The sequence below is a fragment of the Callithrix jacchus genome, chromosome 9 (assembly GCF_049354715.1).
Source record: "Callithrix jacchus isolate 240 chromosome 9, calJac240_pri, whole genome shotgun sequence".
In the NCBI taxonomy this organism is placed as follows: Eukaryota; Metazoa; Chordata; class Mammalia; order Primates; family Cebidae; genus Callithrix; species Callithrix jacchus.
In genome coordinates, this window is record NC_133510.1 from 19,918,143 (window position 1) to 19,936,557 (window position 18,415).

Here is an 18,415-nt window from a genome sequence, read left to right on the forward strand (position 1 = left end):
GGCTGGAGTGCAGTGGTGCAATCTCTGCTCACTGCCACCTTTGCCTTCTGGGTTCAAGTGATCCTCTTGCCTCAGCCTCCCAAGTCACCGGGACTACAGGCACCCACCACCACGCCGGGCTAATTTTTGTATTTTTAGTAGAGTCGGAGTTTCACCATATTGGCCAGACTGGTCTCGAACTCCTGACCTCATGATCCCCCTCATGGGTGGGGATTACAGGCGAGAGCCCCCATGCCTGGCCCCACAGCATCTATTTTAGCAGCCACCACAGGGGCTGCGTGGCCCTGGTGTAGCCGGGAGTGGGCTTATTTGAGGGTGAAGTTGGAGGGTGCCCCCACATGAGTCTTAGGTCACAGAAGTGCGATATGCCTCAAGCCGGACACTGGGCCCTATCCCTGGAGCAAAGGCAAAGTCCAGGATAGCTTTCCACCATCACCTTCCACCAGGAAGGCAGCCGGCCCGCTGACAGATAAGGCCCCTACTTTAGACTCCACAGCCGGAGAGCAGCGATGGGGCCCCCCGCGGCCCTTCCAGGTGGAGGAGGGCTCCCTGCTTGCTGAGGGATCTAGGCCGAGGGAGGGGAAGGACGGGAGGGCCAGCCACTCGCCGCGACCCGCAGGAGGGGGGTGCCTGCCATCGGTCGCCACCCTGGCCGCCTCCCCGGCCGCGCTCGCCCCGCACTCAGTCCTCACTACTGCGGCGCCTCGCGGGGGTCTGCCCGGGAGGGGAGGGCGCGCGGTCCCAGTCCTGCCGCCCGGGTGAAGAGTTCAGGCGCGACGGAAAGCGGGGACGAAGGGCACGGCCACGTGAGCTGTCCTGCCCGGGGAAGGCGGCGGCCGCGTGAGGGCGGGGGCTGCTTGGTCCCCAGGGCCCCGCCTCGCTGCCCCGGGCGGTGCGGGCGGTAGGGAGGGGCCAGCCGGGTCCCCGCCCCTCTCCGCGCCCGGCCCCGCGCCGCCCGGCTCCCGCGGGCCGCTCGGTCCCAGTCCCGGGCCGGGCAGCGGGGCTGGCTGGCATCGCCGGGGAGACGACGGCTACGGGGAGCCCCGCGGGCGGGGAGGGCGGCGCGGGGCAGCGGGCGCGGGGACACCTGCAGGCACAGGTGAGCGGCGGGAGGGCTGCGCGGCCTGGCGCGGGGCGGCGGGGACCCGGGGCCTGGGAGCCGGGGCGCAGGGGAAGGAAGGCGGGAGGAGGGGGAGCCGGGGGCTAGGTTGAGAAACGACCCTGGGTAGGGAGCAGTGCCAGGGAGACAGCGCCCTCCGAGGGAGGACTTTTGGAGGCAGCACGAAGGACGGTGAATGTTTCCTCCTTTACTCGTAAATCGGAGGAAAAGTAAGGGGAGGGCTGAGGAGTGACCTCAGACCCACCTGGTGGGGGCACAAGCACCTGCGCTGCCTTCTTGAGCCCATCGCCCCTTAGGAGGCCTCTCCTCTCCAGGCCCTGCCCACCCGAGGGCGGGCCCTCCCTTCAGGTTTAGGGGGAAGGGATGGAGCCCCACGCCTGGCCTCCAGCTCCGTGGTGGTGTTCCCAGAGGCTGGGGAGGACCAAATATAGCCCAAGAGCAGAGAAACTCTTCTATTTGGCTGGTCGTCAAGGCCAGTGTCGGAACCCTCACTCCCGGCCCCACTCGCCTCCCTGTCTGTCTGTGGCCAGGAGGGTTCAGGTAAGAGATAAGCGAGCCTTTCAGTAAAGGCCAGACAGTAAATATGAGAGACTTTGCGGCCCACACCATCTGTCCCAACTAGCAAGAAAGCAGTCACAGACTCTTAGGAGACCAGCAGAGGAGGCTGCATTCCAACAAAAGTGTATTTTCCGGCACTGAGTTTGAATATCATGTAATTTTTGCTTGTCCCAAAATATTGGTGTTTTTTTCTTTTCGCATTGAGGTTGCGGTTCTTTCAACTGTGTAAATATGTACAAACCATTCAAAGCTTGCAGGCTGTACAGAAGCTGGTGGAGACTGGGCTGTCTGCAGCCGCCCCCGCCCCCGCCCCCACCCCACCCCTCCCACGGCCTCCCTCCAGCATTTTCCCAGGCATTATGTGGGGAAGGCGATGGGGTTATATCCAGGTGCAAGGACAGCTCTCCCATCTGGGTGTATCCAGAAAGCCTGAGACCTGACTGGGACCCTGGTTCCCATTTGAGGCCAGTGCAGGAGTTTGTACCCCAAAAACGCACATATGTGAGAGAGGAGGTACCTCTCCAAGGGGCTTTCTACCCAGTATGTGCCTGGACCTACCCTATTCCCACCAAGTCGTAGATGAGGCAGCCATTTCCCCCCAACAAGTGACCAAGCCCTCAGCCCTCTCCTCTCCCACTACACCCTCTCCCCAGGCCCCCCACCAGCCTTGGTCTCCTGTCTGGTGCCACTCACTGATTGCGGATGGCTCTTCATTCCTCTTTTCTCTCTTGCAGCCCCAGAGGACCCTTTCTCCTGAACACTGAAGTTATGGCCCTTTGGAGGTGACCCAGGAGAGAAGACATGCAGGCCTTGGGTCCTCCAAATGAGGGCCCCCTGCAAGGACTCGTGGCCTCCCGCATTGAGACTTATGGGGGCCGGCATCGAGCCTCTGCTCAGAGCACTGCTGGCAGCCTCTATCCCCGAGGAGGCCCCGTGCTGGTAAGTCTAGGCTGTGCCCCAAAAGTGACCTGGTGGGGCAGGAGGGAGGACACCTAGGCTGCGGAGTCTCTGTCCCCTTGCAGTTTCAGAGGTTGCGCTATTCCTGTGCCTTACCCTACTTTTCTTTTCTGGGGGAAAGAAGGGCAGTGCCAGACCAGGGGGAGAGAAGGGCAGTGCCAGACCAGGCTCCAGGGATGTCACACTCCAGTCCGAGACAGCTGGGCAGGAGAGGCAGAGCCAGGAGAAACCAGGCCCACAGAGGAGTGCTGTTAGACAGGTCTCAGGCACAGAGCTGCGGGTAAGGTCATCAAACCCTGAGCTGGCGCCTCCCAGGCTCCCGCCTCTCCTTGGCAGGAATTTGAGGGTTTCCTGACATCTGCGCCTCCCTGAGTCAGGATGAAGAAGAGCAAAGGTTCAGGATGTCCCTGCTCTTCCAGTGGTGGGTAGGAACAGGAGGGTGCCCGCCTTGGCTCCACCCCTGGCTCCACCTGCCTGGCCCTCCTCCAATCCTGACCACGGAGAGGGGTGTGGAAGCCAGGTGTGTCCCTCAGCCTGCAGGCTTCCCCTCCACCTTGAAGACAGTTCCACTTATGGCTGGGATATCCCCTGCCTCACTGCACGAGAATTTCACCCTTGGAGATGGGACTCTCCTAGGCAATAGGTGAGAAAGGAGACTAGGAAGTATGTGGGGTAATTCAGGCCACAGGCAAATGAAGGAATGTGACCAGGCCTGCCCTGGGAGGAGCCATGTGGCTGTGGCTGCAGCCTTTCACACAGAAGGGCAGCCACCCCCAGCTGGATGGGATGCGGCTGCATGTCCCTGGGGAGGAGGCTGCACATGTATGTGCCCTTGTCCCCATGTGTGATGGAGGCTGGTCACAGACAAGGAGAATTACTAGAGACCAGAATGCCATGTGCACCACACCTTGTCCTTGCACACCTCATGGTACAGAGAGCAGGAGGCAGTGGGGACACATTCACCAGAGCTCAGGCATGTGTGTGCCTGTGCACCTGCTTGGCAGGAGGCCCCACTTCTGCTCCAGACCCCCTTGGGGAGTCAGACTGTCATGTCCCTGCCCACTCAGCTTAGCCTTGCTGGCAGCGGCCGCTGTGACTCAGGGCAGGAACAGCCCACACCAAACTGGTTTGTGGTGAGAGGTGAGCCAGCGCAACTTACCAGGGTGGGGGACGACATCCAGAGCCAAGCCTGGCCCCTACTACCTCACTGGGTTTCTGTGGAAAGGGAGGCAGCCCCAGAACTTCCCCTGCTTCTCCCCCAGGATCCCAGTCGCCGACGCCTCCAGCAGTATGTCCCCTTTGCCAAGGGTTCTGGCCAGGCCCGAGGCCTGTCACCCATGAGATTTCGAGACTCAGAGCCCGAGAAGAGGCATGGGGGCCACACGGGGGCCGGCCCACCTCACTCCCCCAAACTCAAGGTAAGGGGGTCCCTCTCCTCCCATCCCCACTCATACGGCCCCAACTGTGATGGCTCCACAGATGACCAGCAAACCCCTGGGGCTGAGAGCCCAGGTCCGGGAGGCTGCTGCCTGCCAGTCAGACATGGCTCTGCCTAGGACATCTCAAGGCTACACTTCTCCTTGGTCCATGGATTGCAACCAGGGACTTTGACGTGAGACACTTTGCTTAAACGTGGATAAACAACTGATACTGAGCTTTCAGTTTTTGAAAATTAGCAAGTCAAATTAGCAAGTCAAATTAGCAAGTCACTGACAGTCAGGTATGCTCCCTCCATCCTCAGGGCCACGCCATGCTTCAGAGCCGCCAGCGGTGAGCCTCACCCCTCCTCCCGAGCCACATCTGGATGGAGTGAGTGAGGGTCAGGAGTGTCTATTGCCCACATTACTTGGTACCAAAGAAACCTTTAAAATGGGTTGGGCACAGAGGCTCATGCCTGTAAATCCAGCACTTTGGGAGGCTGAGACAGGTGGATCACCTGAGGTCAAGAGTTCGAGACCAGCCTGGACAACATGATGAAGCCCCATCTCTACTAAAAACACAAAAATTAGCTGTGCATAGTGGTGCATGCCTGTAATCCCAGCAACTCAGGAGACTGAGGCAGGAGAATTGCTTGAACCCGGGAGGTGGAGGTTATGGTGAGCTAAGATTACGCCACTGCACTCTCCTCACCTGGGCAACAAGAATGAAACTCCATCTCAAAAAAAAAAAAAAAAAAACAGAGAGCAAAGAAAGAAACCTGTAAAAAGCAATGCTGTTCATAAAAAAGCCCATTTTATAGGCAAATGTCAAAACGGTGCCTGAGACCACTGGTTCTCTAAGTCTTGTTCTGATTCACTTGAAGGTCCCCCTGAAGCATCTGTTTCTGTCCCTCCCCTACCTCATTGTGAATCAGGAGACCCACAGAAGACCTCTTTCCTGTCAGAGAGCCTAGATCAGACCCCTTTCTGCACCCCTTTCAGAGACCTTTCTGCAGACAAGGGTGCCTCTTTACCCATATTACAGCAATGCATTTTTCCCTGGAATTCCAGCTGGGGCTGACCTCCATCCTCTAGGCCTCCATGTCCCCCAATTCATACTCAGTGCTGCTTGCCTCCTCCCATCCTAAAACACACACACACACACACACACACCTGTGCACACGCACACTTAAACACACGTACACACACGCGGCCCTCCCGCAACCTTGTGGCTGGGTGCCAAGGATGTGGCCAGAGCTGATGCCCTTCTTGGCTCCCCAGGAAGTCAGCAAGGCCCACGAGCTGGAGGTGAGGCTGCACACTTTCAGCATGTTTGGGATGCCCCGCCTGCCCCCTGAGGACCGGCAGCACTGGGAGATAGGAGAGGGTGGCGACAGCAGCCTGACCATCGAGAAGTCCTGGAGGGAGCTGGTGCCTGGGCACAAGGTGAGCCTGAAACTCACAAGGTGAGTCTGTCCCCATGGTGTGAATGCACACACAGATTCTGCTCTGGAGGAGGGAAAGGCCTTGGGAAGTGGGGTCATGTGGAAAAAGCATCTGGAAACTCGTTGATCTGGCTTCAGATCCCAGCTCTGCCACTTACTAGTGAGACCTTGATGAAGACAATAAGGTTCTCTGGGCCTCAGTTGGCACAAATGTAAAGTGGGGATAATGTCACTTATACACTGGAGCATTGGTTTGAGGGTGAAAAAGTCATGGCCATGTACAAAGTACCTAGAACCTATGAAGTGGATCCTGGAGCACTTAACAGCTGGTACCTGCCATTCGAATCATCATTCCCCAGCTGAAGCAGCACTCTCCCCACCCCAGGAGATGAGCCGGGAACTTTGCCACCAACAGGAAGCCCTGTGGGAGCTCCTGACCACCGAGCTAATCTACGTGAGAAAGCTCAAGATCATGACCGATGTGAGCCTCCCTCCTCCCCAGCCCTGGCCCCATCTTCCCTGCATGATCCCCCATCCTCTCAGACTGGAAGGCAGGTCACTGGGGGAGGGAGGGGCAGGATTTTCGGCCAGTCTGGGATCCAGGGAGAGAAGTTGGCAATACTGAAGTTGGTGGGGGCTGGGGGCTGACCCTGAAGTGCTGTGCTGGGTCCTGAGTGCGGGGCGGGGGGGTGCTGAGATCCTTATTTCCCTCCCTGCAGCTCCTAGCCGCCGGCCTGCTCAACTTGCAGCGAGTGGGACTGCTGACGGAAGTGAGTGGGCACTCAGGAGGGGACTCTGACACGGCCCGAGCTCTGAGGATGAGGGTGGGCCCTCCAGCCATCCCTGTCTGAATTCCCACTGCCCCATTTTTGGGACACCTTGCCCTCCCTACTCCCCTGTTACTGGGGACTCCAAGCAGGTCACAGGCCCCCCCATTTCCCAGACCAGTGTCCTTGAGATCTTCCAGGCCCACTGCCAGGTTCATCCTTCTCCCTCCCCGCCCCTGCTGTCCAAGCTTAGGGTTCTCACCTTTCCTTGGCCATTACTGCCCTTGGTGACCTGCCAAAGGCATGCTGCTCAGTTCTGCTCCCTCCTCCAGGTGTCAGCTGAGACCCTGTTTGGAAATGTCCCCAGCCTGATTCGAACACACCGGAGCTTTTGGGAGGAGGTGCTGGGGCCCACCCTGGAGGAGACTCGGGCCTCGGGCCAGCCCCTGGACCCCATCGGCCTGCAAAGTGGCTTCATGACGGTGAGGCCTGTGAAGGGCTGTGTCTGGATGGGGCAGAATTGGGAGCCCTCGGGTATCCTGTGTATAGGACATGCCTGCAGTACACAAATCTCTGTGTGATTTGAGGGGCTGAAGGACGCAGCCCCTGCCCCTAATATCCCCTTAACTGCACCTTTCATGCCACAAATCTGACTCACCTCTGTGCCAAAGGCTCCTTGTTCTGGAGGCCCTTATGAAGTGAAAATGCAGCTGTCTCAGGGTGGGTGCAGTGGCTCATTTCTGTAATCCCAGCACTTTGCGAGGCTGATGCAGGTGGATCATGAGGTCAGGAGCTCAAGACCAGCCTGGCCAAGATGGTGAAACTCTGTCTCTACTAAAAATACAAAAAAATTAGCTGAGTGTGGTGACGGGCACCTGTAATCCCAGCTACTCAGGAGGCTGAGGCAGAGAATTGCTTGAACCAGGGAGGTGGAGGTTGCAGTGAGCCGAGATCGCACCGCTGCACTCCAGCCTAGGCGACAGAGCGGGACTCTGTCTCAAAAAAACAAAACAAAACAAACAAAAAAGAAAATGCAGTTGTCTCAGGGAAGCGTCACACCTCGGCTCCCCTCAACTACAAAAGCTGGGTGCAGCAAATGGGCCTAAGTGAGGAGACCCTGAGGATGACTTGGGCAGATGTAAAAGGCCACAGGAGGTGCTCGGGGTATGGAGAAGAGGGACAAGAGAAAGCGAGAGGGCCTGGAGTCCAACTTTCTTCTACAATGTTACCTAGCCAGGACAACATGGGCCCCGCAGGAGAACGTTGCAGTGGGGTAGAGAGGTGGAGAGAGGCAGGCGCACGTCTCCTGGGAGCCTTAGGCACCCCCTCCACAGGAGCAAGGGTTCTGAGCAAACCCTTAGGTCACCACCCCATCCCCGGGTGAAATGGGATCTACAATGTTCTGTAAACGGCCCAGCTGAATTATTGATGGTGGGAGAGTAAGTCCAGAGCAGCAGGGCCCAGTAGCTCTGGATGGAGAGAGCTCTCTGAGCTCTAGGTCTGTGTCGGGACCTCCACTCCTCCCTGGAATCCAGAGAGAGGGGCCTGGGCTCAAGAACAATCCTGGGAGGGAGAGACCGGCAGGAGCTGTGCTAAGGGCCTCTGTGAGGCTCTCTCGTCACCTGCTCCTGGGTCCTGCAGCCAGAACCTGTATGCATGGCCTTCTCCCCGCCACTTCCCTTATCTGTCTCTCCAGTTTGGCCAGCGGTTCCAGCCCTATGTCCAGTACTGCCTCCGAGTGAAACAGACCATGGCTTACGCCCGAAAGCAGCAAGAAACTAACCCTCTCTTCCATGCCTTCATACAGGTGGGAGAGAGGGTGCTGGGGAGGGGGACGGGTGCCCTTTAGCCAGCCAGTCTCCAGCTGAGCCTGAAGCTGAGTTCACCACTAGGCAGGGCAGGAGGAAGCAGACCCCTGAGCCCTGCCTGCCTTCCCTGCAGTGGTGTGAGAAGCACAAGCGATCCGGGAGGCAGATGCTAGGTGACTTGCTCATCAAGCCCCACCAGCGCATCACCAAGTACCCACTGCTGCTCCATGCTGTGCTCAAGAGGAGCCCCGGGGCACGAGCCCAAGAGGCCCTGAATGCCATGGTAGGTGCCCCAGTGGGGCCAGGACTCTGATGAGTCGGGGACTGGAAACACGTCTTTCTTACTGTGTCTGTGACAGTGTGGCGCTGTGCTGTGGCTGGTGTTGGTTGGGAGGGGTGCTGAGCTGTGCCTCCTCCCGCACCCCAACTCCACCTAGATTGAAGCTGTGGAGTCATTCCTGCGACACATCAATGGACAAGTCCGCCAGGGCGAAGAGCAAGAGAGCTTGATGGCTGCAGCCCAACGCATCGGGCCCTACGAGGTGCTGGAGCCACCCAGTGATGAGGTGGAAAAGGTGAGAGGACAGAGGGAAGGGATGCAGAAAAAGCAAGGTCCCAACGATACTGGTGAAGGGGAGGCCTGGAGAGGCCAGAACACCCCACACTTGGGTGCCATAGGGTGTCTATCATTCTTCCCGCTAGTGACAGCCCAATGAGTAGAGGTAGCAGAGTAAAAAGGAGACACTGGGAGGCTTCCTCTGGCCCGTGGGGGAAGGATAGAGACAGAAAGGTGTTGGTGGCAGAACCAGGAGCCGCCACTGGCCAGGAAGTCCAGGCAGCCTGCCAGGGGCTCTGACCCCTCCCCTGTGTGTCCCTCAGAACCTGCGTCCATTCTCCACCCTGGACCTGATGTCCCCTATGCTGGGGGTTGCCCCTGAGTACACCCGACAGTTGCTGCTGGAAGGACCCGTGCGAGTGAAGGAGGGGCGAGAAGGGAAGGTGAGGGTGCTGCAGGCAGAGCAGAGGGGACGGGGCACAGCGGGAGAAGTTAAGAGGCAGCAACTTCCGGGGGGAAGTGGGAGAAGAGGGGTGTTGGGAAGAGGATGTGGTTCTGGCTAAGCTCCAGTCATTTGTGTGACCCTGAGCCCGCCATTTTCCCTGCCTGTAAAGCAAGAGATGGGACCAGAGTGATGCCCCTGCCCACTCCCACATTCGGGCTCTGCATGTGTCCCTCTGTGCCTGCGCACCACACCTGAACCTCCTCCCGGACCAGCCCTGCCTCTGGCTCCAGCTGACCCTGTCTCTTTCCCCCGCACCCCCACCCCCAGCTGGACGTGTACCTGTTCCTCTTCTCTGATGTGCTCCTCGTGACCAAGCCCCAACGCAAGGCAGACAAAGCCAAGGTCATCCGCCCCCCTCTCATGCTGGAGAAGCTCGTGTGCCAGCCCCTGCGAGACCCTCGTAAGTCCTTCCTGCAGGGAGCCTTTTCCCCTACCTTCTTTTATCGAGGCGAAGGAGGTGTCGGGATGGGTATCAAATAAAGGCTGGCCTCTTGAAGGTTGTCTCCTCCATCCAGACAGCTTCCTGCTCATCCACCTCACTGAATTCCAGTGTGTCTCCAGCGCCCTCATTGTGCACTGTCCCAGCTCTACAGACCGGGCCCAGTGGCTGGAGAAGACCCGGCAGGCCCAGGTATGGGAAAGCCAGGAATGGGGAGGCATGGGCAGGGGTCCAGAGCTCAGAAATGGGAGCAGAGCGGTGGCTCACACCTGTAATCCAGCAATTTGAGAGGCTGAGGTGGGAGAATCACCTGAGGTCAGGAGTTTGAAACCAGCCTGGCCAGCATGGTGAAACCCATCTCTACTAAAAATACAAAAATTAGCTGAGCATGGTGGTATACACCTGTAGTCCCAGTTATTCAGAATGCTAAGGCAGGGGAATCACTTGAGCCCGGGGGGCAGAGGTTGCAGTGAGTGGAGATCGTGCCACTGCACTCCAGCCTGGGTGACAGAATGAGACCCTGTCTCAAAAAGAAAGAAAAGAAAGCAAGCAGGGAGGGAGGGAGGAAGGAAATGGGAGCACAGAGGGGAGGAAGAGGAGGAGAGAGAGGCTGGGTGGTTTCAGGTTCAGACTGGACCAGCTGGTGAGCCCTAAAGAGGGAGGCAGAGACTCCACCATCCATCAGAAGATGGAAAAAGCCGTTGGCCAGCTACTGCGCCAGCCACTGGGAAAGCCCAAGACATGGCATCCTCTGAAGGTTTGTGCAGCCTGGAATGATTAACTTCTAGAAGTCGTCCTCCATTCGCAGACATTTATGGGGCACTTGCTGAGTACAGGCACTAGGGCTAGCTGCTAGGGAATCAGAAGAGAATAAACTGCCATTCCTGTCCTCAAGGTATAGGTACTGCAGCCTACTTAGGATACCTAGGAGTATGTCGGGGAGTCAAGGGAGGGAGGAAAGGGCGTTCCACATGGAGGAGCAGAAAGTGCAAAGGCCGGAGATGTGAAACAGTTGTGTGTGAGAGAGAACTGTCCCCGTTGGTATTATAAAGTGCAAGAGCAGATGCATGGAAAGGGAGAGCCTGTAAGTGCCACCAGGTCATGCCCATCTCTGGATGTCATGATAAGGCATCCTGTAGGTGAGCTAGGGGAGTGATATGAGCAGATATAAAGCAGGAGGAATTCAAAATAAGAGAGAGTTACAAATGGAGCTGTATTAGGTCCCACAAACTTGGTGGCCTAAAATCCATCAGAAGCTTACTCTCTCACATTTCTGGAGGCCAGAAGTTTCAAACCAAGGCACTGGCAGAGCTGAGTTTCCTCTGGAGGCTCGAGGGGAGAATCCATCCTTGCCTCTTCCAGGTCCGGGTTGCCCCAGGTGTTTTGTGGCTTGTGGCAACAGAATTCCAGTCTGTTTCTCTATCCTCCCCTGGCCTTCCTCTCTGTGTGTCCTGTGTCCAAATCTCCCTCCCCTTTCTCTTAGAAAGACACAAGTATTAGATTTAGAGCCCACCCTAAACCCAGGAAGAGCTTATCTTGAGCTCTTAGGATCTCCGCAAATCTGCAAAGACGCTTTTTCGCAATCAGGTCCCATTCATGGGTTTCAGAAGTCAGGAATGAGATCTATCTTTTGGGGGGGCCACTATTCAACCCACTACAGGAGTGGAATGGCCAGAGACGGGTGTTTGAGTTGGACTTTTAAGGATGGGAAAGACCACGGGCAGAAGAATCAAAGGACCATTTGGGCGGGATTTATTTCTGGAATAATGACCATACCTGCCTAAGTCTGGAGCACAGGGTTTGTGAGTGGCTGGTAAGAGGCGAGATACTATAGAACCTCAGAGCTGCAGCACCCTGTGGCCTGGATGGCTTGAGTTGAATAGGGTTGACAAGAGACAGCCACCGTGAATTCTTTTTTTTTGGTCAGGGGCAGAGTCTTACTCCATAGCCCAGGTTAGAGTACAGCGGCATGATCATAGCTCACTGCCGCCTCAACTTCCTAGGCTCAGATGATTTTCCCATCTTAGCCCCCCAAGTAGCTGGGACTACAGGTGCACACCACCACACCTGGCTAATTTTTTGCATTTTTTGGTAGAAACAGGGTCTTGCCATGTTACCCAGGCTGGTCTTGAACTCCTGAACTTAAGCGATCTGCACACCGAGGCCTCCCAAAGTGCTGGGATTACAGGTGTGAACCACCATGCATGGTCCTGCCATGAATTCTTGAGCAAGGGAATGACATGGTGAAATCAGTGTGTTTCCTCTCGAATCGGGGTTTTCGGGAAATCAGGTGGCAGGATGCTAGGTGGGCTGGAGGAGGGAGAAATTGGTGGCAGGAAGTTTATTGTGCTAGTGTGGATGTGAAACACATTGAAGGTGTGGTGCCGTAGCCTTAGGGAGATATTGCAAAAAAGGACAAAAGCAAAGGAGAAGAAAGGAGCTATAGAAGAAAGAGGCAGGGGAGCCTTAAGGATACTGTGGTTCAAATCTTTACTGAATTCAGAAAAATCCACATTCAGACACCGGTCCTACCAGGTCCTAACCATGTGACACTTTGGGTAAGTTATATGACCTCCCTCAACTTCAGTTTCTTCAGCTGCAAAACAGATAATAACAGTACCTGCTTCCCAGGGAGATTCAAAGCTGTCATTCAGCTTAGGCGCACAGCCTGGTGCCAGCACTGGGCACAGGCCCAGGAACTCTAGATACCCAGGGGCAAAGAGCACGATTGGCCTCCCGAAGTTTCTGTCTGGAAGACTGCGTGGGCAATGGGACCCCGGACAGCAATGCATTCATTAGAAAGGGAAAGGGAAACGTGTTTATTTAGTTATTGCTTCCTCGGCGAAGTAGGTTAGAGTAGGAATATTTAGTTTTAAACAGCAGCGCTTTGAAACTGAAGCAGCCAAGATATACCCAACTGGAGATATCTTTGGAGCTTTGAGAAATACAGAAACAAACACCTGGAATTCAGGTGAGAAATAAAGACAAAAGACAAGCCCCAAGGGGAGGCAGGTGGGTTTTGTGTTGAGAGTGGCCTCCCATCTGCCCTGCCCCCTGCTTCCAGTGCCGTTCACAGTCCCCTCTATGAGGCAGAGACTTCTCTCCACCACTTCTGCCTAGGCCTAAACACACTTTCCACTAGGCTGGACTGACTGGCAAGTGACACCGTTCTGTTGGTTAATCAGATTTTCTTGGCCAGGCACAGTGGCTCACTCCTGTAATCCCAGCACTTTGAGAGGCTGAGACGGGCAGATGGCTTGAGCCCAGAAGGTCAAGATCCAGCCTGACCAACATGGCAAAACACCATCTCTACAAAAAATGCAATAATTAGCTGGGTGAGGTGGTGGCTACTCAGGAGGCTGAGGTGGGAGGATCGCTTGAGCCCGGGAGGCAGAGCCTGCAGTGAGCTATGATCGCACCACGGCACTACAACCTGGGCGACAGAAAAAAAAGTCAAATAAAAAAAACATCCCAAAGACTAGAGGCTCAAGGGGAGCCCAAGGACAAAAGATGGGGTTCTAGGGCCTCTGTGTTCCTAGAACCCCAACTCCCCAGGACAGCCAGTGGGGGTGAATGACAGGCTGCCTTTTTTCTTTGCCACTCCCACCTTCAAAACTTTCTCCTTTTTTTTTTGGTTTTTAGTCTTGGAACAACTGCCAGACCCTCACCTTCTCCCTCTAGAGTCCCCAGGGCTATTAAAAAATACGAGTATTTTACTATGCCAAACAATTCAGCCCCTGTAGTCTCACTCCAGGCTAACTAGAAAGACCTATGAAGATCTATAACCAAGATGCGCACCAAGGCTCCCTGCCTTCCTTAGCAAAGCAGAGGAAACCGAAACTTTGAAATTACTTTTCCTGCTATTGTCTCACACCAAATTCTTAGAGTCCTCTCCAGAGCCCTCAGTCTTTATAAACTGAAGAGGGCAGTAGAATCTCTATTGGTCCCTTTCAGAGAGCAATCCCCAGGGGTCAGACTGTTGTTTTCTCACCCTGGCAGAAATGTTGACTTGTAAATTTATTCCTACCAGTCTAGCTGTGATGGCTCACACTGTTAGGGAAAGTGAGCTGCAGGGAGAAGAGACTGAATCTTGGGGAATGCCCAGGGACTGAGAAGAGGAAAAGGAACAGTGACAGGAACAGATACAGCTGTCAGAGACGGCGACCAAGAAATTAAAGCAGGGAGACTGAAGGAGGCAGCTAAGGCTAAGAGCCAGGGTTGGAAGGAGAGATCCAAGTCCCCCCTGAGCTCCGGCACGTAAGCTGTCAGGGAGTTACTTCACCTCTTCTGGGGAACTTCAGTGCACACAGGACAGACAGAACAATTATATCCGCAAGTGGCTGGCCACAAGGCTCAGCACTATATGGTCACTCCATAAATGTTTGCCATTGTCATATTAGAAGAAAGAGATGGTCCGTGGGACCTGGGTAGGGCCAGCTGCTGACTGGGGAAATGCATCTGTTGCTGGGGAAGTCAGTGGGTGCCTTTCAGAATTCGGTTTTAGTCCAGCACTGGGGAGTTCTGGGAGGAGAGTAGGTGAATCTAGGAGCCACCCCAGAGACAGCAGGGAAAGGTGGCATTTCCTCTACACGGGGACAAAGGAAGAAGAATCCTGCTGGGGACCCTCCCTTCCTATTCTCAGGTTTGTAGGGTGTCACATTCTGGCTCAAGTGCCAATTTCCTTTTCCTTCCCTGTCCTCTGCTCTGCCCCCTATGTGTCTCTCCTGTTATACAAGCTGAGAAAATCCTCCCAGGGTTGCTGGAGAGGATTTGGGCTTGCTGGGAGGCACCTCAGACAGCCCCGTCCCCCACCTCCAGCCTCTTCTCGGGGTCAGGCAAGGAGTTTAGTAGAGATGCTGGCATTGGATGTCCCTTACAGAAACCCCGCTTCCTTCCAGTTCTTTTCTTACATGTAACATCCCTCTCCTGACACCCCAAACATAAACTGAATTTGGGTCCTGTGGGGCACCCCAGCAGGACAAGCAGATCAGCCCAGCCCCTCTACCCTCCCTTCTCTCACTCCTTCCCTACTTCACATGGACCTGGGATATAAGGCCTGGGGAAGAGGGAATCCTGCCCCAGGTCCTGGCCCTCACAGGTTTCCTGTCCCCAGGTACCTTCCCCTGCTCTGGACAACAGACCACATCTTATAAGACTGCTGTCACCCTTGGGAATAAGTGACTGGAGAGCCAGAAAAAACGGAATTGGAAATATAACTCTGATGTCATTTTCCTATCTGGGTTCATCCAATTCATTTCTTGTGCTGACCCAGATGCCCCCAGGCTTTCTTGAGGGGTTTCGGGAAGGTCCAGGTGCCCAGGAGCTGCTGCCTCATATACCTCAAGCTGTGGAGAACAATTAGCATGGCATGGGCATCAACCAATCAGAAGGGAGCGTTGTACTAGAGGTCCTCTGCTGTGCCAGACTGTACCCACTAGTTGCTAGATCATGGGGATGGCAGAAGTGGATGAGGCCCAGGCAGCAGCCATTTCCTTACTAGCACAGAAGCCTTCAATATTTTAACAATGATGTGGCCATACCAGCAAGGGCTGATATCAGTGCTGCCCACAGCAGCCACCCGTTCCTCCCCTTTGCCAAGGCTTGTCTCTGCCTCCAACCTCAGCTCTGCTGCCTTCTCTTCCCTCCCCAAGCTAATGACCTTCAGTAACTCTTTATCCTTCAAGGCTGCCCTTGAAAGTGTTGCAGTGACTGAACTAGCACTCAAAGAGCAAGGCCCTGTCCCAGCTCTGCTTCTCCACAGCTGTGGGGCCTTGGGCAAGTCACTTCGCCTCTCTAGGTCTAGGATTTTTATCTGTAAAATGGGCTACCATTCATGTTCTCCACGCCAAAGGGTCATGGTGTGTATCAAATGACCACACGTGCAAAGATCTTTGAAGCTTATTCAGATGGCGCTATTTCATTCTGATGGTACCTGTATGAAATTGCTGAGGGAGGGAGGAAGACAGACGATACAATGCATCCTCTCCTCAACCTTCTAGGAACTTTCCTCCCTCTGCCCGGGACAAAGCCCACCTCTGCCCATGTTCTGCCCTCCTGCTCCTCCCAGCTTCAGGGCAGAGGCCCAGGGGGTAGGAAAGAGGTGCTCTTGAAGGAGCAACCAGTACCAATTCAGAACACTTACTCTACCATCACCACCAACCAGGGAGGGCTTCCTGAAGGAGGGGGAAGGCCTGATAAAGGGTCTACCAAGAGGGCATGAGAAGCAAGACCTGTACAGGTAGGAAAAGGGGCATTCTGTTCACCCCACTCACCCCCAACACCAGCTCCAGAGTTTGGTGCCACCAGATCCCCACACCACCCCACTTTCTTACTATAAGAAGTACCCCCTTGGGCAGTTACTCAACCTTAGAGTCTCCATGTCTTGGTAGTAAGGGAGGGGTAAAAATATCTGGCTAATGGCGTTTTGTAAAGATTAAATAAGGTGATATATGTAACGCACTTAGCAGGGTGCCTGGCAAACAGCAAGTGCTCAGTAAATGGGAGTGCTTAATAATGAGGTGTCCTCTCCCAGGCCACCCTGCAGAAGCTGAAGGAAGAGGAGTACATCCAACAGAAGAGGGAGCTCCTGGCCCTCTATCGGGACCAGGACAGGGAGTCCCCCAGCACCAGGCCCTCCACGCCTTCCCTGGAGGGCTCTCAGAACAGTGCAGAAGGGAGGTAAGACTCACATGGACTACAAGACCACCCCGAGTAGGGGGCCGCAGGCAGGGAGGGGAAGAGGAGGAAGCCATAAGGCTGAGAAATGGCATTACAGGACACTTTTGGTGGAATTAGGAATAGACAGAGGAACGCAGTCTATTGGGAGGGTAGGGAAGGTCTGTACCAGTTGTGTTAGGGGTGGGGGGCAGGGCATGGACAGCCTACAGGGTTAGCCAGCCTAGAGCCACACGGGAGCACCCCGAGAGGAGCAGGCTCGAGAGTGAAGGGGCTTGTAGATTTGCAGAAGATCAGAGCTGCCAAATCCCCAGGGAATATGAGAGGTTCATCTAGGACAGCACTGCTGCTTGGCAGCATGATTAAGGAGAAAAGAAGAATCGATCCATGAGGATGACATCGGGTAAGTTTAGGAACCACTTGGCAAAAACCTGACCACCCACCCCATACAAGATCCTGAACCAAGTGCTATGGATAAGACAGCTTAGAGGCAGCCCATGCTCTCTTAGGAGCTTAAAATCTAGGGAGCCAGATGAGAAAACCAATCACAGTGAGATGGAAAGACTACCAAAATAAGTTTGGAGGAGGGGCTGTTTCTGGATGTAGTGATCAAGGGAACCTCCCTGAACTTGAACTTGACCCCTATGCATCTGACTCTTCACCATTAACTCCAGGATTCCTGAAATCTCAACCATCATCCCCCACCTGGTGGTGACGGAAGACACAGATGAAGATGCTCCCTTTGTGCCAGATGATACCTCAGACTCTGGCTATGGCACTTTGATCCCAGGCACCCCCACGGGGTCCCGCTCCCCACTGAGCCGTCTACGCCAAAGAGCCCTTCGGCGGGACCCTCGCCTCACCTTCTCCACCCTGGACCTCCGGACTATCCCTCTGCGTCCCCAGCCTCCCGACTCCCAAGCTCCTCAACGCCGAAGTGCCCCCGAACTGCCAGAAGGAATCCGAAAAGGAGGCAGTCTTCCCCGGGGAGACCCACCAACCTGGTCTGAGGAAGAAGATGGGGCCTCCGTGCCAGGGAATGTGGTGGTAGAAACACTGCACAGGGCCTGGCTTCGGAGCCAGCTTCCCTCCTCCCCAGCCCATGCTGACTCTGCCGGGGAGAGTCCCTGGGAGTCCTCAGGGGAGGAGGAAGAGGGGCCTCTCTTCCTGGGTGCTGGCCAAAGATCCCTGCGCCCGCTGAGGGCTGAGGACATGCTCAGAGAGATCCGGGAGGAGCTGGCCACCCAAAGGATTGAGGGGGCTGCGGAGCCCCAGGACAGCAGGCCACGGAAGCTGACTCTGGCCCAGCTGCAGAGGATGCGGGGGGCCCACATCATTCAGCTGGATACACCCCTGTCCACATCGTAAGTGCTGGAGGGAAGCTGGCCTGGGAGGGGTCAGATGGGGACATCTGTATGGGGGTGCAGTACAGAAAGAGGGCAGTACAGGAGCAGGGAGCGAGGCAGGAAGGGCTCTCCGCTTCACTCTTCACCTGATGCTCAGCCACTGCCACTGACTGTCGCCTAACACCCCCTCCTGTCTTTTCAGAGAGGTGTGAGGAACGCGGAGGACCTTCGTCATGCATCTCTCCCAGAGGAAATCTCTCACCAGCAGTGCTGGTCACCCTCCGGCATCCTTGACTCTACCTCAAAGCCCAAAGGAAGCCTGGCGCAGGCACCCTCCCTCCTGCTCTGAGGACTTTGGGGATCAAGAACTATAAATTTATGTATAGGTGCACCTGAGCCCCACAGAAACTTGACCCCTTGTGCATAAAAATGGCTGCCCCGGCTGGGCATGCCTACCTATAATCCCAGAGCTTTGGGAGGCCAAGGTGGAGGATCCCTTGAGCCCAGGAGTTCCCGACCCGCCTAGGCAATATAGGGAAATCCTGTCTTTCCAAAAAAATTTTTCAAAAATTAGCCCGGTGTGACAGTGTGCCTATGTCTGGAGGCTGAGGTGGGAGGATCCCATGAGTCCAAGAGTTGGAGGCTGCAGTGAGCTTTGATGGCACCCCTGCACTCCAGCTTGGGCAACAGATAAGGGAGGACAGAAGGAGAACCTGCTGCTCCTCTCAGTTGGCGTGGTGGTGGTGGGCTACCTGGCCCTAGTGCAGGACTCTTCCCAGCTCACCCCTCAGGATCTGGGCCTCTGCCCTGCCTCCCATCTA

The 18,415-nt window shown here is 55.6% G+C and overlaps 1 protein-coding gene across 5 annotated transcripts; it reads left to right on the forward strand.

The window, feature by feature from the left end:
- Window positions 1–416: 416 nt before the first annotated feature.
- Window positions 417–18,164, forward strand: PLEKHG6 (pleckstrin homology and RhoGEF domain containing G6). 5 transcript variants are annotated; one of them, XM_054238045.2, is made up of 16 exons: window positions 417–534; window positions 2,413–2,617; window positions 3,898–4,053; window positions 5,335–5,499; window positions 5,884–5,979; window positions 6,218–6,268; window positions 6,598–6,747; window positions 7,962–8,072; window positions 8,207–8,356; window positions 8,511–8,648; window positions 8,953–9,072; window positions 9,402–9,534; window positions 9,650–9,765; window positions 16,106–16,251; window positions 16,923–17,612; window positions 17,797–18,164. In XM_054238045.2, the coding sequence occupies exons 2-16, from the start codon at window positions 2,480–2,482 to the stop codon at window positions 17,804–17,806; spliced, it is 2,370 nt and encodes a 789-aa protein (XP_054094020.2). In that variant the 5' UTR covers window positions 417–534; window positions 2,413–2,479; the 3' UTR covers window positions 17,807–18,164. The 5 variants fall into 5 exon arrangements, with proteins under 5 accessions (XP_054094020.2, XP_002752296.4, XP_009001707.3 ...); XM_002752250.7 differs by lacking the exon at window positions 417–534 and adding an exon at window positions 982–1,099; XM_054238044.2 differs by lacking the exon at window positions 417–534 and adding an exon at window positions 1,500–1,660.
- Window positions 18,165–18,415: the final 251 nt, after the last annotated feature.